General features: G+C 36.5%; 1 protein-coding gene across 2 annotated transcripts in view; it reads left to right on the top strand.

Annotated features, from left to right (window-relative positions):
- ATP9B (ATPase phospholipid transporting 9B (putative)) overlaps window positions 1–27903 on the top strand; it is a 177416-nt gene that overhangs the window by 84002 nt on the left and 65511 nt on the right. For both annotated transcript variants that reach the window (XM_067290949.1, XM_067290950.1), the window contains exons 10-11: window positions 6923–6998; window positions 14381–14457. In XM_067290949.1, the coding sequence (XP_067147050.1) occupies window positions 6923–6998; window positions 14381–14457 (153 nt within the window). The remainder of the gene's footprint in view (window positions 1–6922; window positions 6999–14380; window positions 14458–27903) is intronic.

The following is a 27903-nucleotide window of genomic DNA, read 5'->3' as shown; positions in this document are numbered from 1 at the left end:
GCTCTGCATTTCTAGCAAGTTGTAGCTTTGAAGACCTTTTAGATGGCTACTAGAGATTTGCTATGCCCTTTGGTCAGCTGTACTGTGAATTTAGAACTGAGGGTAGCATATATTCATTTTTATTTCATTGGTCATCTATTCCTTTTTCTCTGTGCATCCAAGAGCTATAAACAAATCTCCTAGAGTAGGAACTGTAGAGGATTTAAAACTCCGTGATCTGTACATGATGTCAAGAACTGAGCCTAAGTTAAAAAGCTTGAATGCAATAGTGAGGATTGCAGTATTCTGGTAATGATCTTAATTCAGAATTTAAAAACCAGTAAGCATATAGCTACCAAATGAGATTCAACCCAAGCAGTGGAAGTTACGTCAGCTGGACAAAAAAACCTCTTGTATATCAATTTTCTGCTACTAGAGTGAGTGATAGTTTTTGTGCGTTTCACAACATACTTTCTGCTAGCTGGAGTAGCAGTCTGAAAATCTGCAGAACCATTTTTCCCTACCACTGACTCAGTCTTGTTCAGAAACTAGTCTTTGTCCCCTCCCTGCTTCTCCTATCCCTATCTCCCTGCTCTCTCCCCCCAAAAAGTAAAAATAATAACATGAAATAGCTGAGCTAATCCATAAGTATATATTTTTTATTTTTCATTTGGGTAGTTTATGGTAAATGCAAAAATAAGGGTACATCATCATCTGTTTAGGGATGGAAAGTGTGATATTTGGTAAATTGAATGAATTGTAGAAATGCAGCAAGGTTGCATGAGGCAGAAAGATGTGAAGGAAGGGTGATGAAGTAAGCTGCTGGACAGAGAAGCAAGTAGAAGCTAACTGATCTGCCAAACCATTCTCTTGATAAACATGGCATGCATGGAAAGAGATTTAGCTGATTAGGTGTCTCTGATTTTGAATGACTTAAAGGAGGTATTTCACTAGTCTTTGTGGCTGGCTGGTAGAGATAGGACAAGTGGCTTTTTTTTGGTTGGCTCTGTTGTCAGCCCCCCATAAATGCTGCAGGGCTTTTGATTTCTGTTAACAGTGTGCAAGAACTTCAGTATTGTCTTAAAACCTAGTAACTCAGGAATACACTAGGTCAGAAAAAAGGATTTTCTAGCTTAATATCCTGTTTCTGACAATAGTCAAAAGCAGATTGGTGGGAAAGAGAATAAGAATACAGTAAAGAGACAGTAATACTCTCCTGTCCCTTAACAACCCGTGGTGTGGGAACTTCCTGAATCAGACCTGGTTTCCGTAGGTAACCTGCAATGAATTTCTCCTCTTTAAACTTGTCCAGCCTTTCCTCGAGCCTGTGTAACCTTTTGGCATTCAAAGGGTAAGAAGGTCTACAGGTTAATTACATATTTTATGAAGTGCAGTTGCCTTAATTGTTTTAATTCTGCTGGCTTTACTTATGACCTCTTTATTGTGTTGAAAGGGACAGCCAGCAAGCATTACATGCCCTTTCTATCACCTGTAATTTCATAGGTGTCTGTCCAGTGCCCGATTAGAGAGTCCTGGTTTATTTAGTTGGATCTAATATGGAAGCTACTTTGACCACTCTTGTTGCACTTTTGAACACTTATCAGGTTTTTGTATTTTTTATTTGGAATAGGAGGTGGGAAGGGAGGGATTAGAACTACATACATAAGATGTGGGCAAACCATGGATTGCTGTGTAGTGGCATAATGATATTTTTGATTGTTCTCTTTCTCTCCTGCTAATTCTTAGGATTCAATTTGTTCTTTGACTATTACTAAGCTAGTAAGATGGTAGACTTGTAGATTTGTAATAATCCCTGAATGGGTTTTCTGTGTTGTTACGATCAACTCAGAGCTCATCGCTTTGTATGCGAAGTTGGGGTGGTTTGTTCTTTGTGTGCATCACCTTACTTTTCACTGTATGGAATTTCATGTGTTCACTCCTGTAGGGTGCTCCTGAAATTTTTCTTACTTTGTCACCTCACTGGTCATTGCTCTTTTTAGGTTGTTTATGAGTAGCGTGAGTGTCAGTTCAGTTTTCTGTGGAACTCCAGTGATGGCCTCCCTTCACTGTGAAAAATAACAATTTACATCTACCCTCAGTTTAAATATTTTTAAGCTGTTGTTTTATTATTAATCCATAAAAGGGCTTTTAATTTTATCCCATAGTTGTTTTGTCTCCTACAATGTATTAACCTTCGGTATTACCCCACTATCATTATTAAATCATGCATGTTTTTTGTGTGGCTATTTTGTTTTGAAGTCTGATTTTAGTCTTATCTGAAGTTATGAATATAAATGTATTAAAAAAAACTTTTATAGCATAGCAGCAAACAGGCTTCTGAATTCTACGGCTTTTCTGTATCTCTAATTCTGTATGTTAATTTTGTACTAATGTCTAGTTAAATGTACAATGCTTCTATCGAAATTCAGATTTTTTTTCTTCATGCTAAAGTTCAAGGTAATGCAAAAAGGAGTACATTTGTACAATTGCAGTTTTAGCCAGTGACAGACAGGAAATTGCCTCTTTCAGTGTTTTGGAGGATTTCTTTGGTAGTCCTACAGAGGACAACAGGTATTCTTCTTAGAGGCTTTTTGATGGCAAAATACCAAAACTGTTTCATGTATTGAGACTAAATTCATTTCAAGTGTCTGATTCACATCTGTGTCCTATGGCTATATTTTGGTTGTAAAAGATTGGCCCCTTTGCTCCATTTCTGTGGGGTTGCAGTGGTTGGTTGAAATCTGTAGCCTCTGTGGTCAGCACTCCAACAGCACACATCATCCTCCATTCCTGCTGAGGGCCCCTCTGACAAACTCTGGCATGATCTGCTCTATGATATACAGTAGTGAGTCCATATACGTAAAAGAATTTTTCTTCCATAAGGGAAGAACGGCAGCACTGAAGGTCAGGATTAGACAAAAAGTAAATAATTTTGTTTAAAACTACATTTCTTAGATCTGCAGTTGTTCTGCACAAGCTAGAATTTTTGTTCCTCTGCCCACGTCCTGGGATGAATTTTTCAGTGTGGAACATCCCTATAAGGTTGTTGTTCCCAGTTCCTGTTGTGGTTTACTGTCTCACCACCTCTTTCCCCCAACAGAAGGGTGTGGAATGATGCAATGGATAGCAACCTTGATATGAAAGAACTAACAAGTAGTAAGAAGACTTTGTGGTCTCTATTTTCCTTATTTCTATCCTGGCCTCCACTTGAAAAGCCACAAAGCCATTGTTTTTCAGTATTTACTCTGATAATTGTTTGTGGATAGCTTTTTCAGGTATCAAGGGAACCGAGAGAGATATGTAATATAAATTGTACAATTGGCCTTTGTACGAAATAACCTCCTCACAATTAGCCATTCCAGATATCTTCTGTGAAAACTAGAAATCCTTAGTTGAACTGTCAAGCTTTAGCAGATGTTTAACTTGAGCCCTACTTCACGTCCTCATGTGAAGTTAGCATGATTAATGCTAATGTGAGTGTTATAAACATTGCTTCTGTCTTCCTAAATATTTTGCATGACGGATGGAATTGCACCAGCAACAGAAAACAGACTTGGTATAAATATGTGATATATTGGAGGTACTTATAATTTGGTGGGCTGTACACTTATACATCGGTTTTCAGTTGACCTAGCGATACGATGAGAAACTTCACAAATTTCAGAATTGTTCAGAATACTTGAGCACAATTTCCTTTGGGGGAGGGATGGGGGGGGTAGTGTGTGATGGTAGTTAAAAACAAGCTGAAACAGTTTGAACTATGCAGAACAGTTTGTGAACTAGAAAAAATAATCAAGGTTAGCTTTTCTATTATCAACTGAGAATAATCTGCACATCTGATGGCAAGTTGTGTAAAATTAAGACTCCTTTTTGGTGCCAGATCCGCTGTTTGGCATGAAAGTGGCAGCCTTCCACTCTGATATCAAAAGTCTAATTGGTATTGACTACCTTTTGGAAATATGAAAGAATTTCAGGAAAGTTGTCCCATTAGTCTCAGCAATTCCTGAAAAGACCGTGATTGGAGTGAAATAATTCAGTATCTATTTCTGACTAGCATAAAGCCAGTCTGTGTCCTATTTTTAGCCTTGTAGGAACAGAGACTCTGAAACTCTAAGTTATTTGTGAGAACTTCTCACTGGATGTATTCCTCTTTCAGCATTCTTACAAAAAAAATAGTATTCTTGGATAATTTCTAATTAGGAGCGTATGTCTATACGCTATCTAATTTCTGCGTTCTCGGTACAAGGAGGGCAGGGACATCCTGGAGCAAGTCCAGCAAATGATTAAGGGCTTGGAGCATCTCTCCTATGAGGAGTAGCTGAGAGAGCTGGGACTGTTCAGCCTGGAGAAGAGAAGGCTCAGGGGGACCTTATCAATGTGTATAAATATCTGATGGAGGAGAGTACGGAAGATGGAGCTAGACTCTTCTCAGTGGTATCCAGTGAAAGGCAAGGGACAATGAGCACAGACTGAAGTACAAGAAATTCAGTGTAAACAAAAGTAAAAATTTTTTTACAGTGAGGGTGGTCAGATGAGTGAGGGTGGTCAAACACTGCAACAGATTGCCCAGACAGGTTTTGGAGTCTGTCTTGAAAGATACTAAAAACCCAACTGAACGTGGTCCTGAGCAACCTGCTCTAATTGCCCTTGCTTGGAACTGGGGAGGTTGGATTGGATCTCCAGAGGTTCCTTCTGACCTGATCTGTTCTGTGATTCTGTAACTAGATTTTCAGAAGGTGAAATAAATCACAGAATCCTGATAATCCAGGAACAGTGGTAAATCAAAACAGGAATATAAACATTATGAAATTAGGAAAAGCTATCAAAAATTTCGGCTGTGGATGAACCCTATCAAAGGTACTTATCTCAGAAGAAAGTTACCAAACGATACAAAGATGACTGATAAATGTCACAAACTATACTTTTTTGAGCTAGATGGAATTTTCCTCTAATAATTAACGTTTCAAAGATCAAGATCAGGATTTCAATACTGCCAATAATTCTGAATGTTGCTATAGTATTGATTCTTACCTTCAGATTTAGTTTCAGATAGATTTGTTGTTCTTTACAGCTAGGCAGTTCTGGGCCTAGGTAAAAGGAAAAGAGAACATGGCATCTGTTACCTGAAATACAGTGGTTCATTGACATTTAGAGCCTTCCATGGGTCAGGTTTGATTACGACCTCCAGGTATCCTAAAAATCATGCCTAATTTCATATGTTAGATATGAGAATCAGGGTTGCAGTGATCTTGCATTGTTCCCTACAATATGAATAAGAGAAAAGCTGAAGAAAATCCAGCTTTTGATCCTAGTACCAGATCTTCATGTGTGTCCATCTCGCCTATCAGTTAGGGTTTAAAATCGAAGTTTTTTTTTTTTACATAAATAGAACCATATTCTATTACCATATACCCACCATATTCTATTATCTGAAGCAAAACATACAGTTTAAATATCTTAAGTTCTGTAGAAGCCCCAATATCAAGTATTTTTGCTGTTATGTAGCATGAGATTGAAACTTCTGCTATTTATAGTACTCCCAAATTATTGATAATTCCTACATAAAGTGTAATTTTATTTCTGTTAGAGTAGGGCTTCTAGTTGCTTTTGTCTTAAATCTAATGCATTGGTGGTGTTTTGGCAAACAGCTGTTGTAGCTTTAATTCCCTAGGTAAGAATCCAGAAATATTCCTATTTTTCAGTCAAAGTCTAATCTTTAAGAACATTGACAATTCTTGATGGAAAGTTCACTTCTTCTATGAGTCTTGATTCCAAAAACGGTGGGGGTTTTCTGGCTAATACCATATCTTCCCTCTCCTCCCTCCCCCCCCCTTTTTTTTTTTTTGGCAGAATGGTTCTTTATGCCTTTTAAAAAATGATTTTGCTTTATTTAGGAGAAAAGAGCTATTGTTTCCTTGCTATGTGTAGGGATCTTTTGAAGTATGCATGCAAATATATCTACTTATTTGGAGATTTTTCTTTTGTTAGAAACAAAGAGGTTTCTAAACAGTTGATCCTGTACTTGGCAGCTCTTTGAAAATATAGGTGAAAAACAGATACAGGTTTTGGTTATTGATATTATATAGAATTTATTATTCACTTTGGTAATCATTGCCCTCCCCTCCCCCTGGCTTTCTACAAAATGTTTAATGTGATCTGTAATTTGATCAAATACACTTAAATAATCTGCTTTCTAAAGTTTCCTTTGGTTGAGGGGACTTGTAAACAGCACATTTCACAGCTGCTAATGAACAACAAATCTGTACATGTCCCAAATTGTAAACAGACTTAATCTCTCATCAGTCTGTGGACCATTATTGCTTGGGAGGAGAGAAGAAAACAAAAAGAAAGAAAAGAAACATTTAAATTATCGTGGGAGCATTTTCATATTGGAAGTATTTTTCTATTGGAGATATATTTTATAAATGTGTGGTAAGACAATGCAAGTGTGCTTTTATTTTAAAAGTCTAAATATTCTTCCCTGAAGTTGCTGTGGTGTCATTAAGTTTCCAGAACGATGACGACCATAACTTATCATATGAACTATAGATAATTAACATTGTCAGAGAGAACAGGGTATTAATTTTTGATGCTTAGTATTCTTAACTCGCCTTAACTGCTTTGCAGAATAAACTGTTCTGCAGTTCAATACAACTGAGGATAAGGACATGTACCTTTAAAAACACTATTGACTTTAGTTGTTCACTGAATGTAATTAGATTTAAGTAATACTAGCTTTAATCACTATTTCACTTCTTGGAAAATTCTTCTTATGTGTGTATACACACAAATAATGCATATGCAGTGAATACTGTTATACAGTGGTTAATATAAGGATGCAGACATCCTGTGTAAATTATTCTTATTCAGATGGTTTGGCATTGTTCTCAACTATGACTATTATTAGTAATCTTGATTTACTAGCTGTTCATATTTTTAACAGGAAGACAGTGATCCAGCAGTTCATGAAAGCCTTAGCCTAGAAAATACGTTATGGGCAAGCACTGTTGTTGCTTCAGGTAAGTGTTGCAATATCAAAGCTGATAATGTATTTACAAACTTCTCTGTGGAAGTATATCTTTATTTTACATTGTGAAATATTAATGATTTTTGAAAATCTTTGTGTGTCTCTGGCTATTAATCTCATGCTGCTTTGCTCTCTGCCTTCCTCATGCTATTCACCATGTTTTCATGTCTTTCTAATCCTCCTTAATAGTTTTTTATACTTAAATTTTGCTGTTTCAGTTGTGCTGTCCCTTGTACTGTAACTAAAGCCATTGACCTTTTTCTTTTAATTAAAACTTCAGGTTATAAAGCTCCTTGTTTAGCTCAATGTGGATAGTGTCATGCTGAAAAGCAAGTGATTTTGTATATATTAGAGTTTTTCTTTCATGTGGTCTCCATACTGAGGGTAGAGCTTGCTGAAAATATTATCAGAGCAAATCTTAATCAGAAAGTATTAATCAGTTATATAATTATGTAACTTCATTGAGAGGCTCACATGAATTACTGATGATATTTAGACTCCATTGTTTTAATGAGTTCACATCAGATACCATATTTAGTTAGCCATTGTTACCTTTTTTTTTTTAAGAGCGGAAAACGATTTTCTTTAGTGTTTGCTCTATACAAGAAAAGTCAAAAGGACAGTAGAAAGGGATCTAGCTATTCTTCTGCACAAAAGCACTGGGAATTGTGAGAACATGATTTCTGAAAAGGAGCTGGGATTTAGAATGGGGAATCAGAATGATTGGAACTATTTAGCCAAGAGGAGGGTATGGAGGGAGGGGGAGAAAGTGTAAAGGGTCTGGAGGGAAACTGGAACTAAGCTCTAAGAAGTCTTTAAGGAGAAGCCTTCAGAGTGGAGACTGACTTTACATCGATGAGGAGAATGTTAAGATAGAGATATGCTGCAGAGTTATGAGGAAGCATTCAAGTTTAAGGAGATAGTAGAGGAGACTGAGCACTCCTTTCCAAAAGCTGAAAATATCATTGTATTCTTTGATGCTCAGCATTATTTGGTTTTATCTGCAAATAATTTGAGTTTCACTAGGAAACTATTCTCTCTAAAATTGTTCTGTCAAATGGATGATGCTTACAGTTGTCATCAGTTAGGTTGTTTACTTAAGTAGTCAAGATCTGTAAACATGCATAAAAAAATTCTACTTAAAAATTTAAAATTTGAATACTGTGTAAACTTGTTTTTTCTCTGCTTTTTCTCAAACTTATACACAGGAAAAACTACATCCAAAGAGTATACATTTGTAAAATCAGAAATTCTGAAGCTAGGAAATACTGACATTTTTTCTGTTGAAAACTATTTGTGTTTTCATTTTGGGGGTGGGTGATTTGATTTTGTTTTAAAGTGTAGACAAAGTCTGAGGGCTCTTGAACTGACTCTCTGAAATTGGCACCCAAATTTAGTGGTAACGTTGATCCTTAATATTTATACCTTAGCTCACCACCTGAAAGAATATGAAATAAAGATATTGCCACTTTTTATCTTAGGGATATTGTGAAGATTTAATTGTTCATGAAGGACTTGGGTTCGTTAATTAATAAGGGCAATGGAAAAATATGTGAAAAGATAGATAATTCTTTGTCTGAACATGGTTTTAAATAGTGTGATAGGATTCTTAAGGGCAACTCAATTGGACATTTGCTGGTTCTGTATGGTATCTTAAATCCAAACCTTAAGATTTGCTCAAAACCTCTATGGAGGTAATTTTAGCACTTGACAGGGTTAGGCCTTTGATGAATAATGGGAAATGATTATCTTCAGTCTGTAGTTTATCTAACTAGGAATTTATAAGTTCTTATAGGCACACTGGGCATATAATTGTGAAGAAGACCATAAGGCATTACGATCAGGAGATTGTTAAAGGTGTTCTAGTTTTGGTGGTAGCTGATGTATCGTTCAGTTGTTTTCATCTCACTTCCAAGATGATTGGTGCATAGCCAAGTTAGGATACTTGATGCTAAGCTAATTAAATTTGAATTTCCTAGTTTAAAAAAAAAAAAGACTTTATAATTGAATTTCCAAGATTTGGGACAACTGCAAATCTTATTAATAAAACACTTGTCACTGGCTAGTAACAGCATCATAAACTGCCTTGCTTAGAGCCTACTGTGTCAGGATGTCAGAGATAGAAGCTCCCTTCTATAAGAAGTTTGCAAGTACCTCTACTTTCCCTGTACCTACCATGGGCCTCTTACAGTCTTTGATTATATATGCAAGACTTAATAGAAGATTATGCTTGCACACAAAGTTTTGGGGCAACTGCCATTTAAATTCCATGAAACCAGAAGAATAAGCATCTGGTAACATGTGAGGGAAACTCTGTGCTGTTTCTCTACTGAAAGTCCACTCTCTACATTGCTACCTTGCCTCAGCCTCTCTTGCATCGTATTTTAGTTTGGTTACAGTCTGGGCTCACAGCTTTGAATCCAGGTGTTTTTCATCCAAGAGTATAGGGTGTCTGTGTGCAAGCCTAATCTTCCATTACTTGGCCACTTTGATTCAAGAAAGTGGGTCTGCAGCCTGTGCCAAGACAGTGGAGGGCAGAGTTCTGCCCTGCAACGTTGCCGGTACATCGTTGATGTTACAGCTGTCCCGTAGGGCCTTCTTTATGGCCTCAGAGCTTGGGGGGTTGCTTCACCCAGTACTCTCTGTAAGTACCTTGGGCATCATCTGTTAGCAAGCAGAGCAAGTACATCACCTATGTTACCCATAGCTCTCGGGACTGCTGTGATACCCTTGCTGACCCCTCAGAGGTTGTTATAAAGCATTTGGGGTCAACCCGCACTGTTGTCTTGGCTGCTACTGTCTGTCTTCGGTGTGGAGACAGGGAACTTCGTCACAGACACCCAGGAAAGGCATATACAGCTGAGGTGCTGATACAAAACCTATGTTTAATTTAAAAGAAGATTTTGCATAGGAAAAAGGAAAATTGTAGGGGTAGGAGCTTCTCTTTCTTCCTGACTTGGAGTATTTATTTTACTGTGTATATTTTTAAAGATGCAAGATGTCCTATTTCTTGTGTGCAAAGGCATCATAGGGGGTGCTATGATGCAATTGCCAGGCCTCAGTTCAGTTTCATGTTTGCCTTTTTGCCTACTCTAAACTTGTACAGTTTAGGGGGGAAATATATAGGTTTCACAGCATTAGGTACAAATAAGGTCTTGTGAGATACAAGATCAGGCAGCAGCAAGGAAAAGAGACCAAGAATGTTATCTGAGGAGTAACTAAGTTTTACAAGAAAAAGCAGGAGGAAATGCTATTTTCTTGGGAATCCCACTGCTTTTACCCCATGGGTGATTTGCTGGATTGCTTCCATTAAGCCTTTTCCTGGATGTGCTTCTTCTTCAGTACAGTGTTTTTTATCAGGCTTGTTCTCTTCCCTTGCTCTCAGTGTTTTTTCTTTTCAAAGCCTTCCTGTCCTCACACATAGATACTCTTATTCTGTAAGCTGGGAGAGGAGTAGGTAAGTGGGAGGCAGAAGGAGGAAAAAGCATGGGAGTAGTGATCAGAAGTATTCCCTCTGTGAATCTACTGTGTAGTGGGGTCAGATTTAGCTCATTCAGCCATTGGCAAGCCTCTATTTTGATCTGAGTTTACATCTTAAGGAAAATCTTTGTAGAGGATCAGGACTGTGGGGCAGAGATCTGCTAGGATGTTTCCTCCAACCTTTGGCCTTTGTGCTCCTGAGAAGCCCTTTCCTTGAAGCCACTGTGTCAGCCGCATACCATTTCCCTCCTTTCAGTGTTTAAATGAGTGCTGACATTTCCTTTTACGTGTTATATAAAACACATTACATTAGTTAGGAGAGCCTAATATCCCCAAGGTGCATGCCATTACTATTAGTCAAGGTGATATGGAGGGTCAAGGTCAGGATAGGTGTTAGAAAGGTGTCAGAAAGGTATTGGGGGAATTATGTAGGGAATAAAAACTTCACAAAACTTCAGCTCTGCTTGCTGTTGTCCCGACAGTTTTAGAGGAGAGAGACCACAAATCGATAATCTTGCAGATCAGTAACAGTAAAGTATATAAACATTGAGTATATAAAGGATTCAATGAATCTTATCAACTACGTGTTGAATCCAGAATGCCAAAGCTCATGAAACTATCAGGATACCACAATAAAGAGATCTATGTGGAAAAAAGGTTCTATTGCTAGAACAGTATAAGTCCCAAGAAAAGTATTTACTATAAGACTAGTTTTATTTTCTTTCTGAAATTTGGGAACCAAAAAACTTATGTTTCAGCAAAATTGTGTACTGTCAAATCAAGAACAAAAATCTGTGCTGCCTTTTTATATCTACAAATAAAGTTTGGGAGAGTAAGGTTTCTCAAATTAGTATATTTGGGAGGTGTTGACTTTAACTGGTTTCAGTATTGTCTCCTAACCTCTTAGAATAAAAGTAAGCTAAATTAAAAACCATTTCTATCATAATTTTGTCACACCTGGTATATCTTGCATTATGCACCCTGATGTTCTAGTTTCAGAAAAGTTTAGATACGCAAATGGAGTTCATTATTGCTACCAAATTTGAAGTGCTTTCTGCTCCTTGCTATAGTAAAGCCCTGACAGAGACTTGGATACTGTGTGCAAACATTTATTTGAACTGCAGGAAGTACAAAGACTAATTTGCTGCAAGCGTTTGGCAGAGCTGAAAATCAAAGCGTGTCTCTCAAGTCCAAAGCATGCAGCCATCCTTGTGTTCTTCTTAAATAAAGGGGATAGCAAAAAATAGTCCAACTTTTTTCCACTTACAGGCAACATCCCAGTGAGTTTTAAAATGGTAGCAGCAAGATGGGGGTTGTGTGTGCCATTCTTAAGATGAGTGTGTATTATTGCTGTGGAATTCCTACTGTTTAGACACGATTTGTTTCTTATGGTGTATAAGTCATATGACAATTGAAAAATCTGGGAATTCTGGGAATTAATGGATTGTTGAACACTTTGTCCCTTTTTGGATGCTGCTGATCTACATTTCAAGCCATCTTTAAATAAGTGAATTTTCCATTTGCTTGCTAGAGATTATGCCCTTTGTTTTTTAATAGTCCCGGAAGGAAAGGAGTTTTGGTTAGTGAAGACTTCAGAAAACGCAATCACTGAAGAAACAACTTTAAATATATCCAAAGAATTTAAACCATTAAATATTTTGAAAACCTCTTAGGTTATCTTTAATTCAGTTACAAATCCTTCAGATGATTTGTTTGTGACATCACTTATTGTGGTGTTGGTTTTACTGAAATTTTTGGTAGATTTTCTTTTGAAGAGGGAGAGAGGAAGTCCTCAGTTAAATTTTTAAGTGTCAAAGGTTTCCCTACAGTATGGAGTTTTCCTTCTTGCTCTCAATTTACTGTAATGATCAATGCGTCTCAAACTGCTAAACAACATAATGCTGTTTTCTGAGACCTTCTGAGAGATCTATTGAGAGGAGAATTATATTAATGGAAATTTGTGATCACTTGGGCAGGTATCAGTCTTGCAAAGTCACTTTAGATAAAAACAGAACAATTTATATAATTGCACAACTGTAAAAAGTGCTGTTTTGTGCCAGGTTCTGCACATGATTTTAATGAATTTGAGCACTTTTTTTTTTTTTATATATGGTTCACATAGTTTTTGATATCGCCCAAGAACTAATACGATCGCATGCTGGAGTATTCAGAGTATGCCTGATTATTTGTGTGTAATCCTACACCACCTCTTTTTTTTTTTTTTAATTCTTTGTCCAGGGCCACATGTTTATTCTAGTGGTGTCACGAATTGTAATGCATTTTACCTGATTTTTATCTTTGAAACCAGCTTTTCAAGCAGTAAAATAACAGGCAGCTAGAACAGTTTTTTTCTTTTCCTGAGCTGCACCAGAGTAGCTTATTGAAACTCATGAGGAAAGCAACATAGGGAATAGAGAACTCATTCCCAGCTTTTACTAAACAAAAGATTTTCAAAACCAGCTTGTTATTGGGGGAGAGGGGGAGTGGAAATCCATGTATAGTATAATTCAAAATCATTGTAAAAGATGGATGAGAATCAGGTTGCAAGATACCTCCAAAATAAAGTGCCCTAAACAGATTTTGGGCATTGGTTTGGAGACCAGTAAAGAGCTCAGAAATTATGTATCAGTGACTAACCTTTTTATGCAAATCAGAAAGAATTTTGGAGTGTTTTGGGGGCATGTTACCTAGATACAGATCCGCATGTGGAACTGTCAACAGAGGCAAAATAGTTTTGGGGAAAATGTGGTGTCAAGGGAAGTCTTAAGAACAAGGCTTAATATGGAGAGGAAAATAATAGAAAAAAATGATTTCTAATGGTCCAAAAGATATAGTGTGTAATCACTTGTTTTGAATGTGAATTCAAGGCTTTTACTTGCATTTTCACTTTTGAATGAATGAGAGTTCCTTTCTTTAACATCAGCATCTTTACCTTTTGTATTTTGATCTTTGTTCTTGGTGTATTCTTTCAAATTTTTATAGCCTGTTACGCTGTAAGAATAGTGATAGCAGACCTTATGTGTGGTGCTGATTATGAAAGACAAGTTAATGTCATACAAAAGTGTAATACTGCTACCCTATAAAATTTTCTGAGCAGTGTGGTGCTGACAAGATGCATTGTTTTCTCTCTAGGATAAAGACGACTAAAATTGTCACATAATTGGTTGAACTTCCATAAGACTATTTCAGGTCACCTGAAAAAAGTAAACAAGGGTTTTGTGTTATGCCAGAAAGAATGATACTAGAATATTAATAAAAATCTAAGTTTTTCTTTATTAAAGAAATGAATTTAGTGATGCTGAATCCGGGTTTTCCTATACCATCAGGTAAAAATTCATGACTGAAAGATAATTGGAACTGAAGAATCATTTTTATATTAATAAACAGGTGACTATTTCTTTCTGGGATTTTATGAAGGTAATGAAATGAGTGGACTAAATTTTATGTCACTGTATGACATAGCAGGCAATTTGTGTCCAGTGTGTATTCAGCACCATTGTATTCATTTTTGTATTCCTTGTGAAGGGCAGCTATTTCTACTGTATGTTAAAATACCTAAAACAATTTGAGACAGTTTTAAGTTTGAGTGTAAATTTTTAACCGGTTACATTTAAACTGTTGCTTCTGTTGAAAAGAATGAAAGCAGGTTGTCATTCTATGAATGTTAACTTTTAAAAAAGTGATAATGATCATTTATTACAGAGCCTAGGGGAAAAAAACCCATTCATGATACTGTGTGTATTGTATAAATGTCTGGGGTTTTCCTTATAAAATTAATTTGTTTGAAGAACTGTAATTTATTGCAGGTTTTTATTCTGCTAACTTTTTTTTCTTAGCTACTTACTTGACACCTCTGATTTACCTTTTTTCTTTTTTTCTTCTCCCCTTGCCCAGGAACTGTAATTGGTGTTGTCATTTACACAGGGAAGGAGACTCGAAGTGTAATGAACACATCCAATCCAAAAAACAAAGTAAGTTATCCTTACTGTGTGATCTACTACGTTTGTTTTACTAAGACTTAAAATAGGCACACCTAAATCCAAAGACCTACAAACTTTTATTCTGATGTACTTCATGTGTGCTGGATTGACTTCAACTTTTGTTACAAGAAGTTGGCTTCTTTTTTCGTATAAGTAGTTCACTTAGGCAGAATTCATTCTGCCTAGGAGGCTAAATTATTTTGAGGCTCGTTTCAGAAGTAAAATTATTTTTAGAGGTACTGTTTCATTTAAATAAGACTGATATAGGTACTAATGAAAATATTTAACATCTAAGTATAAATGTGCATCCTCAGATTTCTATACTTCTATGTCACAGCTAGTTATTAAATCCTGCTTTACAGAAAAAACTTCTGGGAAAAGTATTTGACCAAAACTACACAATATTTTTAAGGAATGCTTATAACTAAAACTACTAAAAGTTATACTGACTCCCAGAGGAAGGAGAGTGAGATAACTGAGGTTCCAGTCAGTACCCAGAATGTTCTTCTGGAATTTTTGCTAGCAATGAAAATATCTTCAAGAGATTTATCTGCCAGAGAGGTGCCAAAAGGATGAATGCTTCCTTCTGTACAAGGTTCTTCCAGCTCAAAACAATACAAATAGCTCTTCGTTTCATCAGCACTGTTTCTAATGTGAATAGGGGGGGAAAAAAACCTCAATTATGAAGAGATAAAACTTCAGTTGTAGACTGTATCTTACAACCTAGACCTGTGTTTAGAAAGAAGATACTTAATTATATTAAGAAAGGAAAGAATTCTTGCAAGAGGTTTAAAAAAAATCAGTTGTGACAGGTTGCCATTTTCACGCCATTCATAATAAGTTAGTCTGAGTAGGAACATCAAGAATGAAATGATAATGCAAATTGCTTGAAGCAGTTATTGCAGTCCCCTGAGTATATTGATTTGTGTTTCTAATAAAGAGATGCTTTTAAATGTCTCATTGACAGACAGGTGATATGTGCCATTATGTGGATTAAAATGGCCTTTTACTATTTTAATTTTTGTAACATACATTTTAAAATAATAGAGTAAAATGGAATCAGAATGCTTATGGTGCATAATTTTCTCTTCCATCTGATAAAAAAAAGCTGAGCCCTTTAGTAAAAAACCATTCTTTAAAATTTTTGAATAACTTTTGACTAATAAATAATACTCTCACAGGTGTTTAAAATGAAAATATTTAATATTGTAAAGTGATAGAGTAGTTTACATAACTGTATCATGCTTTACACAAATTCAAGAGACTGGAGGGGTATTAGATTTTTAGTAAATGCTTATCACAGTTTTTTGCATGAATGTTTTGCACAGAAAACTGATAAAGGATAACAGGGTTTGTGTTTAGAATACCCTGAGAATTTAGAGTGACTAGTAATATTAAAATAGTTCCTCCAAATTTTCATCAACAAAAGATTAAGTAGCAGATAAACCTACAGTAAAGAGATCCAGTAGCATGCTGACAAGCTGCACCATGGTTTTTCGTGTTATGGCAATACATGTACCGCCTTCGCTTGCATAATGCTTTAATATTACAGCTGCTAACAGTTAAAAGTTGTTTTCTTTCATCTGCAGTGTGAATATAAATAAATGTATAATTTTCATGAAACTTTAAAGAAGCAAAATGTAACACCACCTCCCCCCACCCCCACCCTGCCAAAATCTTAATAACAGCAACATCTGGGATATATTGCAATATCAGTATAGTGAAGAATATCTAAATTAATTAACTTTTGGACACTTAGAAATCATGCTTTTAAATAACATTTCATCTGTAATTGATAAGACAGGTGATGCTTGTATAAATAAGCTGTACTCATTAGTTGTCCAAAGGATTTTTGAGGAATCATTGATCTTCTAGGGTATGAGATACTCTAAGTGTGTACATAAATTTGTTCTTCAGAGATACTTAGTCCTTTGTTTTGTACCATATTTGGCTGCTAGGAATCTACTAAATACAAAGAATGAAGTTTAATATAGTATATGTTAAATGGCCTACTTTAAATATCTGTCTTGTTAGTCTCTCTATTAAATATTTCAAAAATGCTAACATTAACTTCAGACTGAACAGGTGAAGACTTTCTCTTGAAATTAGTTTTAAAGACCATACATCCACCAATCTTTCACATTAGTTTGTAAATGTGAAAATGAGTTCTGTGTGGTTTTTTTCCACTCTATGAACTGAATATCCTTATTCAAGCAGTAGCCTACTACACAAGTAGTGTGGCAAATAAGGGTGGCTTTAGGAACTGAACTTATATCACAGAAAACATTATTACCATCACAGATGAGTAAGTGATCAAATATAGTATGTCAGTGTGGAAAGTAATTGTCAACCTGGCGTACAATTTTGCATGCGTTTTTAACTCTACCTTTTTGTGGAGTTAGCATCTTACTCTATCTGTATTTTCTACCATGGGATGAGATTGGTTTGCATGCTTCTGGAAGATCAGACATCTTCTGTCTATAGGTACTATTCTGTACGGTTAGCTATGTTGCAGGTGGGAGAGCAAGTAGAACAGCTGAAGTGAGTTCATTCCTCCTCTGTGGATGTGGGAGAGGGAATCTTTCTGTACTTTCTCAAGTGTGACAATAATGTTTAGACCTTGGGTAGGGTGCTTTGCATTCCTTTTGGCTCCTAATGCTAATGGAGTCTAAAATAGTTAGTCTTTGAGATTAGAAGGGATATTTACAGTTGAGAGATTAAAGATTCAAACAGACAAAAAATCTGCACCAAACTATTGCTGAAACAATTAGAATTGAAATTAAATTGATCAATTGTATTGCTACAAACTCCAGAGGAAGTAAGTCTGGTAAGTCTACCTTCTCTTCTGCTCTAAAGAAGAATTCTTCCAGATATTGTTTGGAGATGGTTTTTAAAGTGCAAACATATTCTAGAGATTTGGTTGCAAAATGTATTGATATGCTCTTGTTGGGGATATATCTTTTGAGCTTGGGAGAAGGCGAACACTGAGATCTGAGAGTCTCAATTTACACTGCCAAACTGAAATTTCAATGGCAAGGAACTAGCAAGAAATACATGGGCAAGTAACTTTCATTATTAGGCTTTTCATTGAAATACAATTGTAAGATAGATGCTTCAATCCTGTTTCTTATTGGAGTATAACATTGCTGCTGTACTTTGTACTATAAACTGGATTTCTCTGGCAAATTTGCGAACTTGTTCTATAAGCACTGAGCAGAAGACTAAAACTGAAATAAGTTTAAGCAATCTTATGTATCAAAAATTGTGAAATGTGTGTACCTGTTCAAGCATGCAGTTTGTTTGTATGTTAAACTTAGAATTTATTGTGTTTGCTGAAGTATTTAGTCATTCAGGCAACAATTTTCTTAACTTAAAGTCAACACTTTTGTTTTATTACAATTATAAAAATTGTTTCATTGCCTAAGGATGCAGACACGGTCTGAAAAACACAGAGAGAGAGAGAGAGAGAAGAGAATTTTCATAATGGATCAATTTAATATGTTTTTAATTCCAAACAATATAAAGAAAAATTATTTCTTGCAAGGTTTAATTTCAGTCTAAAATGATATACATTTTGTGCTTTAGATAAATGTAGAAATGGTAACATCAACATTATTGTAGTGTAATGACTCTATGTATTCTGCCTCATTGGCAGTCACATCAGCTTACTATGGAATGCAGTTCCAGCCTGTTTAAAAAAAAGAAAAAAAAAAAAGAAATCAGATTGAATTGTGCTCTTCACAATGCTGTAATCAGTAATCAATCCTATTTGGATAGATGTGCTTAAACCTTGGCTTTCTGGATGAAGTTGGACTTGTCAATGCTAAAGGTCATTTATAGGTGTTAATTAACCAAGGGGGAAATTAACAAACTAAGATTATTTATTTATTTTGTCTGGCATTTTGCAATGTCCTCATTCTTCCTATTTAAAGTGCAGAGTAGTTTTTACCTAAATTTATAACTGCTTTTGCAGTTTTGTTCTTCGTAATAAGCAACTTTGCTAGAACAGTACTTCTGTGAAACTAGACCTGTATCTATCAGCAGAAACAGATTTTGCGGGTAAAGGGTTTTTTTTAAAAAAATAAAAGTACTTGTAGGGAGGGAGAAGGAAATGAATTTGAGGGAATATGTTTTGCATACTAAGACTGAAACATTAAAATGATTTGGCCTACGCTGTAAATACATGTTCAAAATGTACGTTGAGATGTATCTAAATGAGTAGAAATTATTATAAGTAGAACTACTGAGAAATGAGTAGGGTCTCTTAAGGAGATGCAGCATTTAATCTGCCTAGTGTGCTTGAGATTAGTACAAAAATAGTTTTTATATTGCTAATCCTTGTAAGGAGCATTCAAAACTTATTTTTTTGCCTTATATGACAGAAACCTACATCTGCTGTAATGTTTTAATATCAGATGTAAAACTTCATAGTAACCATTCAGTGTTCATTAAAATAGTAATATTGTTTATTCTTTTCCCTGTTAGCCAGTCTGAAAGCTAAACACTGCATGTCTAGTAGTTGGTGCTTTGCTGATTTGTAAAAAATAAATAAATAAATAAAATTAACAAATGAAAATCTAAGAACTGGTACTGCTGTCTGCTTTTTGTTGCCCTTGTTTACTTGAAAACAGATTCACTGATCAGCCAGAAGTAATATAGTTCTATTCTAGTAAACTTAGGCAAGATCTCTTTGCCTCTCTCTCTCCTGCTGGAAAACTTTTCTTCCTGGTGTTTTGCTGATCAGATCTACCTTTCTACATGTAAAATGCTTCTCTCTGTTTCTTCTCTCTCCCCCCATTTTATGAGGATATTTTTTTGAAAGTATTTCCTTTAAACAAAAACAAACCCTCCCCCCCCCCCCAAATTCTTTTATTTGGAGTGAAACAGTGGCTGGAGCAGATTCATGTCATTCCAGAAACCCATACCACTTCAACACAAGTTTACCCTGACAGCTTAGGATTTCCAGTACTCAAAATATACGCTGTTCCTGCCTTGACAAAGTTTTTTTGAATGTCATCAAGTTTGGTTTTCCAACATACTGTAGTTGCATTAGTGAACTGCTCCCATCAGTTCTACCTCTAAGACTGACATTAGTGAGTCAGATTTGCATTTCTGTGTTCATGAGTACATATATTAACAGTAGTAACTTTTCTCTACCGTGCCACCACTCTTCTCCTTAACAGAAAGAGAATCATCTCATAAACCTTACACGTAGGTATAGACTGAGGAAAGAGAACTGCCGGTGGAAACCCCATCAGACAATAAAAACAATAGTTGCTGTTCCCTGGAGGGCTTCAGAAGGGCCTTAGAAATGCCTTGACTTTATTCTGCTGCTATGCTGCTGCCCCAAGAGCCAAATAACTTTGCTTGCATGTTTTTTTCTTATTAAATTAGCAGTTTGATGTTCTTCATAGTCTATTTGACAAGGGAGACAGAAATAACTTTCTGTAGTTGTTTTACATATAGGGCCTAGAATAAAAACATAACTTCCTTAAAAACTGCTAGGTATCTCTTAATGAGATGTTTCAAGAATTTATAGATCTTAGGGCACAGAGCAGTTTAAAAGAAGAAAAAGTTAGTTAACAAGCAAAAGTTATATAGCATTTTCTTTTTATTGCAGTTTGCTCTGCTGTTTGCTCTGCTGTGCTTAATATTCTTAAGAGTTCCTCTCATATGGGACAAACTCAAGAAAGTTGTCACCTACAGGTAGCAAGTAGTCCAAATACCTTAGTTTACCTTCTCTATCCGGAACCTCAGTCCGAGGAAGTACTTAACCACATGCTTACCTCTAAGTTTCTCCTTCCTCTGCTTCCCATCTCTTGCTACTTTCTTTTGCTGAGAGAGGAGAGCTCATTAAGAGAAAAGCGCTAATACTACATTCCATGTATCTACAAATAGCCCTGATCCTATCAATTCTCTTATAGGGGAATTCTCATACTTAGTTTGTTTCAGTTAATAATACAGTAGTGCTGACTGAACAACCTCTCCTGAAGACTTGAGTGTCTTGGTGAGGATGGGCAGAATGGTGTCAGATAGGAAGGGCAACAAAAGAAGTCTTTCTTAAGATTGGAGAGGAAGGGTGGAATGGCAGAGGAGCCACTATTGTTCTTCCAAAATGTAGGAATGTTGACACTTGGAAGCTGTGATCAATGTCTTGACAAACCAATATCAAAACTTCTGTGTCCTCCCTTCACTGTGAGTAGCCAGCATGAATATCTACCTTTATTGTTACCAGTAACTCCATTAACTGAAATAGCAAAGTGGGGAACTAAAGATTTTAATCCTCATGATGACTAGTGTGAAAAAAGTATAATTCCCCATAGTGGAACTAAGGTTTTCAATTTTCTTTATATATAGAAAACTAGAAGAAATACTGCATTTATATCACTGTGTAAAACAATAACAAAAAATACATTGGAGGTGGAGAGCAAAGTCTTGGTAAACACTTGGAAGTTGACTGACTTGTTTGAGCATGTAGGTGGACAGAATTTGCTAAGTACAAACCAACTTAATACATTGTTCTACTTTTCTTGTATGGACCGTACGTAGTATATTTCAGGCAAAAGTTGAATACCATGCAGTAAGAGGCAATTGTTATTTTCATGGACTCAGGGCATTTTTATCCACAATACTGGTGCTTCTCAAATAGCAGTTGTTTGGGGGGTTTTGTTTTTTTGTTTTTTAAGTCTTCTCCTTTATATTCTTTTCTCCAAAAGTAATAAAATGGTAATATTACAAATGGGAAACTAAGTCACAAGAGATCAGAGGAAAAGAATTCGGTAACTTAGACTGGTGAATTTAAGGTGTTGAACATCATTTCTCATACAACTTAGTGTTATAGCGCTGGTATATCTGGAATACTGTTGTTATTGGGTTTGTGCACACATGACGTCCTTAGCCTTAGAGCAGACCTGATCCTAATGTATTTTCTTCGGCATCCAGAAAGTAACATGACTAGATCATCACTTGTTTGTCTACTTTGCTGTTGTATCCCTGGGCTAGAGTGTAAGTTGCTCCATAATGTGACATGCTATCAATTCTGTTACCGTTCTCGCTCGTACCGAGGAGGCACGGGGCCTCCCCCCAGACCCCGGACCATCACCACACAGACACCAATATGAGGAGTGGCAAAATGGCGTTTAATGAAGCGTGTCCTGCTCTTTTATAATGCTGTAAAGCCCCGCCTTCTTCTCCGGCAGCAGTGCTCCGCCCGTTACGACCTTCCCATGTTCCGCCCCGCAGTGCCTCCCTGCTCATCCTTTTTCCTCCACATCTCCCCCTCTCCCATCAACGTTGTTTCGTTATATCGAGCGGGACGCAACGAAACAAGCGAAAGTGAGCCCATCTTATTCCGGCAGCTGGACGACAGCAACGGCGGACGTCATTGATCGCATGGCAGACCTACAGCAGGCCGCTGGGCGGAAGCTTGCGTTGGTAGCACTGCTGCTACTGCTCAAGGTTACTGTATGTGCGGTGTGCCGCGACGGGACCGCCGTCGGGTGGTTACTTGCGTTACTAGCTTCGTGATCAGAGCTGTGTGCTGCTTCCCCTTTTCTCGATTCTTAACGCAGGCGATGTCCTTGTCTTCGTCGTTCAGGGAAAACCTTAAAGGCATAGGCGGGATTGCTCATTTCCAACAGACTATATCCCCCCCCCAAAGCCCAGCCATTCCTCCAGAAGTTCTCCTTCTTGTTTTCGAGCAATCCAGACTTGGCCCGCTACTTTCAGCAAGGCTTTCTTGACGCAGCTCAGTATTACACACAAGCATAAGCCTATAATTATGAGGATTAGCAAAATGCGCAAGCCTTCAGCGAGCAGTCCTATTAGCCACTGTGGTAGATTGCCAAACAGGTTAGTTAGCCATTCGTCTAATGGCATTTATTGTGGGCTGCGCGCAAGCTTACATACAGGTGCACTTCGTTTCCACCCCTAGGCTGCGCGTCACACCGCGTGATCTTCCGCTACGCCTAGTCTACCGCTTCTCATGCAAATATCTTGTCTATGCAGTTTCCCAAGATCCACCACACAATTCATGAGTTAAAAATATCCCAGAATAACTTGAGATTTCTTCTGAAATCAACAGTTAGACATATTATGAAATTGGCATATGCAGTCATCTCATAGATCTTTTCAGGCTACGTATAATTTTGTAGTTGAAGCATATAACAAGGTGGAATGCATCACTATACACCTTCTGACTCAGTCAGCCTAACTGCTGCTCAACTACTGAAATGAGTAGATTCTTTTATACATTAATACTACTGTGCTACTTGATACGTGGATGTTGAATTAGTTGTCTTCTACTTCACCAGGTTCCACTTTTTTACAATCCTACAGCAAGGCAAAGTATATGCAGCACTGGGTAAATTCCTTTTCTGTATACTTCAGAGTTAGTGGTAAACTTTTCCATTGATTTCACTAAGCCCAAGACTTTACTCATAGCTGTAAAACTCTGACAATGTTCAACCCATTTCCTCTTACAAGAATATAGGAGGAAAATAATTGTGTATTCCAGAATGCAAGTCACTAGCTATAAGCCTGTCTAAATCAGTTATTTCATTTTTGTTACTACATATTTTTAGTTGCTACTTTTTTGTTGTTTTCACCAAGAATTTTACTTGATGATGTTCTGAGATATTCATTTCACATTTTGGAGACTTCCACTTAAAGTTTGTTTGGACTTTGTTCCGTTTTAGCAGGTTTTAAATTAGAATGCTTCAGAATTCAGTACAGCAGTTCAATGTCACTTCACACTGGTGTTTTAGGGAGGATCAGTAGTGGAGTAGGCCATTTCGAACAGATGAATCTCACAAAACAGCCTAAGGGACTCCTTTAAAGTAGATCAAGCTATGGTATGGCAAAAAGGTGTTGCTTATCCCCCAGAAATACATTTTTTTTCACCTGTAGCTGACTGGGCTAAAAAGCATGATTTTGGGTAAAATGCGTGTGTCTAAACATTTGACATTTTATCATTCTACAAAAGGTAATACAAAAGTGTGATCCCTTGTGCAGTCTGCTAATGCTGATTGTCTCAGTGAGCTGTTAAAAGAGGCAACCCAAGATGGGTCTTTCCTCTCAGCTGCTGTCTCCAGTGCTGTGAATCAGCTGCAGGAGTTTGCTCTTGCCCTTCTCTTGCTCCTCACAGCTTTGTTGCCATTTAATCATGCCCTTGGCAACAGGCAGCTGCTGTGAGTTGGAGGAGGTAGGGGCAAATGGCACGGGCTCTCAGATGGTGCTCATAACCGCATCTGGTCACTTAGAACCTTACCGCCTTCTTAATGCACTGTCTGCCAGGCAGTGCTGACAGCAGCACAACCCCAAATGGTGGCAACCAAAATATTTAAGATATGGAAATATACCATTACAGGTTTTCCCATATTAGGGTTATGTTCTGTATAGAAGGTGTTTTTTTAACAAGAGTAATGCATCACAGTTGTCACTGATACTTATATATATATTTTTTTCAGTGTATTTTTGTTTGAAGCTGAAACCTTTAAATTTAATTGTGGAACTGTGTTCTACATACATTCCAAATAAAGATGCACGTGCACATTCTTAAAATTTACAGTTCTGATAACTCGAAGCTGAAATACAGACTGTATAAGAAAGTCAAGTGTGCCTAATATCTTTATTTAATACTTCTAACAATTGTTTGAAAAGTAGCCTACAAAATCAATATGTAGTAAGCTTATGAATGAAATAGTTCTCCTGGCAGTTGGATGTTTTATACTACTTTAGAAGTGAGGGGATGATAAGGGAGGTAGTAAGTGCTACAAAGTATTGTGAGTTATTAAAATAGTCATTTAGAATTAAATAATTTCAGTTTCAGACATTACTAAGCCATTTGTTTATCCTTATCATACTTACTTTGAGAGTAAGTTGAAGAGATACTTGCATTTCCTCATTATATAGCATTAAACAGCCAGAGTCTGTCTGATTTTATTTTTACTAGCATAAAACAGAATATTTTTAAGGTGTACATTATTTTTAAAAAAATTCTACTGCTATAATTCTGACTTTTATTATGACGTTTGTCACATACTGTATTGATATACATTTCAGTCCATTAACATTGTTGTCAGATTGGCTGTTGTAGATTTAGTATATGCTTAGCCTCTCTGTCGTCTTTGGAAAAGTTTGTATCTTGTTTGTCTCCAAGGATCATATTCCTGTTTCCAATATATCAACTGAAAAACGTTCTGTTACACGCTGGATGTGTCTGGTAGGCATGCACTGTATTTAATGTGTATTTGCATCTTGTTCTAATTTTTTTATATATTTTCTTCACTCTGCATTTCCAAACATTCTGTTCATGTGTGTTAAAATCCATTAATTGTTCATAGTTTTATGGGCACTTATACTCAGATTGGAAGTCAACCTTGGAACTTAAAATGGATCATCAGTTGTGTTTTAGTATAATTTAAACTACCGGAAAAAGCAATAGTAGAATTATAGCTGAAACCTTATTTTACTAGGGTCAGTTGGCTGTTGGTTCTTACATTTGTTGAAATGTAGCATGATTTTGGTTTCCTCTTTGTAAGGAGAGTGTTATACAACCTATTGGAGTTGAATTTTTCATATTTGAATTTGTAATACATAGTGTATATTTTTAAAGTTTAAGGATTGATTTTTTTTTTAATTGAATTTGTATTTTTATTGTTGCATTAAAACTTTGATCTCAAAGCAGGCAGGAACATCCTCTGATTTCCTTGGAACTAAAACCTTAGTTCTTTTAAGGTGTTGGTTAAGGGAACCTCTTTCACGGATGACTGTTCTGAATACTGCATATATTGAAAGGATTTAGTTTCTTGGTTGTCTACTTGTGTTATTACATCAGTCAGTAAAGGAACTCTTATCAAGAACAGAGTCACTGTAGTCATTTCTACTTTTCCTCTGGTCCAAAAGAGTCTGAAAGTTAAATTGCAGTGCTGCTTTGTATCCTGAGATCAACTGCAATCGCCTGGTCTGACTTCTTGCATAACAAGGGCGTAACTGTCCTCCATCACTCTTTCAAGCCTAGTAATGCAGGGCTGAGCTTGAGCATATATTTTAAGGAGTCAGCCTTTAAATCAAGACTTCACCTATGTGGAGAATCAACTGTTTCAGATAGTTAGCTGTTCTGAAAGTTACTCGCTCTGAAATTTATTTCCTTTGGCCAGCTGAAGGTTAGATAGGTCGGAGCATTTTGAATTTGGGTGGTTTTGCCCTGATAGATTCTTGAAGTAATGATCAAGGCACATTGTATTTTTTTTTTTATTATTTAAATCAATTGTTTAGGTATTTCCCTGCTTGCATCTTTTTCCATAACTTGAATAGTTCTTTTCATATTTCTCTGAATCTGCTTTTTTTACTATTGAAAATAATTATATAAAGAGGAATACAGAGAGATTAATTTTTGTGATGAATATGTTCAAAGTATATTCATTATATTTTTTAAAGTTGTTATTTTTATTAAAGATGGCAGTTTAAAATGGCAGAAGCTACCATCTTTGAGACCTGCTCCATATTAGCGTTCTTGAAATAGACACTCTTCTGATCTTTCATGTCATCTACTATTTGGATTATTGTATGCTTTATGGGTGGTGTTTAGCAGGCTAGCATTCTCTTTATCTAGAGCAAGTACAGAAAAACAGATATTCTGTGTGTTTTTATATATAGAACACTTATGTAATTGAAATCTAATGTATTTCTGTAAGTACGGATGGCTCAGTAACCCCCATGAGTCACACGACCTGAAATCTTTAGTTCTATGGTGATGCATATCTAGGGGGAGGGGAAGTTGTATACATATCAGGACATAGTATTTGTTTTTATATAGGCTGAACGTTGTGATCACAACTAAGATAAAGTGCTAATTCTGTGCGCATCCTTAATGTAGCAAGCTTGTTTGTCATATTCTTAACAAATATGGTCCTTGCCCTTCTTTTCTACCTCAGTTCAGTGTGTAAGCCTGAGGTTAGTTTTAGCATTAAAATCAGTATTCCAGTTCATACTGGATTGTGGATATTGTTTTAGGTTGTGAATATTTCTTTTCTGGATTAGTTTGCAGACTGGATTGCTGTTCTTATTCTTAAAGCTAATTCTCTTCCCATCCTATCTTTTGGAATACATCCCAAAACACTGTTTATACAAAACAGCCTTCTATTTCATTTCATTTATGATTTGGAGACTTTGTGGAATCTTTTCTTAATCTCATAGTCTCCAAGGAATCCACTCAAATACTTTTTTATAAAAGGAAGATGGATGACATGTGACTCAACTGAAAGAACAGTTCTTACTGATGGCTTTAGGGTCTGAGGGATAAGCTTTTTTCTGTTTTCTTCTTGGGCGTAGAGTTCTTTAAGTTTGAAAGTGGTCAGGGAGCTGTTTTATGCCTTCTCTTGCAGGAACTGTTGACATTTTTTTGATTCATTGTGTGTTTTCATTGCCGACTGTATGTATGCTCCCCATTTCTCAAGTGTGACTCTAAAAGTACCAGTATGCTTTATATTGCATATCCCTTTCTTCTGACAGTACCTTCCCCCTTGGCTTGTTCTGCTTCTCCACCCTGTTATTCTAATCTCTCTGATATTTCTAGCAGTTCCAGCTACCCCTTTCTTCCACTTGTCCCCACACAAATCTTCCTATGCATCCTTGTCTTTCTCTGACCATGCAGGACCTTTGTGAAGAAGAAAGAATTAATTCTTTGACATAGCTAAAATTATCTTTGTCTGTCACAGTTCTTCTTTGTCCTTGAAAAATACTGTCTTTGTTAATTTGAACCTATTTTGCAACCATGCTGAGAAGATCATGATCCTGGTTTATCTCTTCAGCTGTTGTTCAGCATCCCTCCATGTGCTGCTGCTTTCCTAGCCTATCAAACACTGTCACCTTCCTGTTAAAACTTCTTTCAGTGCAACTGCTCTATGTGTCATCTGCTCTGCTATCAAGTTGTTGGCTCTAACTTTTCAATACATGGTTGATTTCTTACATTTTCATGCATGGGAAGAGACTCCCTACAAATGTATGTGTAGCCATTTCATTGACCTTTTCTAAATATATCTTTTAACTTCCCTGCTATCATGTTTACCCAAAGGCTCTCTGGCTGCATGACCACCATTTATTCTAATTTTAGGGTTTTGTTTTAGCTATTACTGTATTATTACTTTCTCCTTCATACTCAAATCAACTTGGCTTGTTCCTCGATTAGCAAACACTTCAGTGTATTAGGTACTTATGCAGCACCTAGTGTGGGGCTCTGCTCCATGTTGGGGACCTCTCTCTAGAACTAAAATTATAAAAATTGAAGCGAATCAGTGTGTATTTGCAGTTTGTTTGAGGGGCATGGCTGAGGGACTTATTTCTTTTGTGGATGATATTCACCTTCTAGTCCTTCAGATGTGAAACAATCTCTTGAGAGCGCTAGACAAACCTATGAAGTGATACCCATTAATATGT

This window comes from Apteryx mantelli, chromosome 2, assembly GCF_036417845.1.
Source record: "Apteryx mantelli isolate bAptMan1 chromosome 2, bAptMan1.hap1, whole genome shotgun sequence".
Lineage (NCBI taxonomy): Eukaryota > Metazoa > Chordata > Aves > Apterygiformes > Apterygidae > Apteryx > Apteryx mantelli.
Note: the sequence above shows the minus strand (reverse complement) of the source record. Positions and strands in the feature narration are given on the sequence as shown.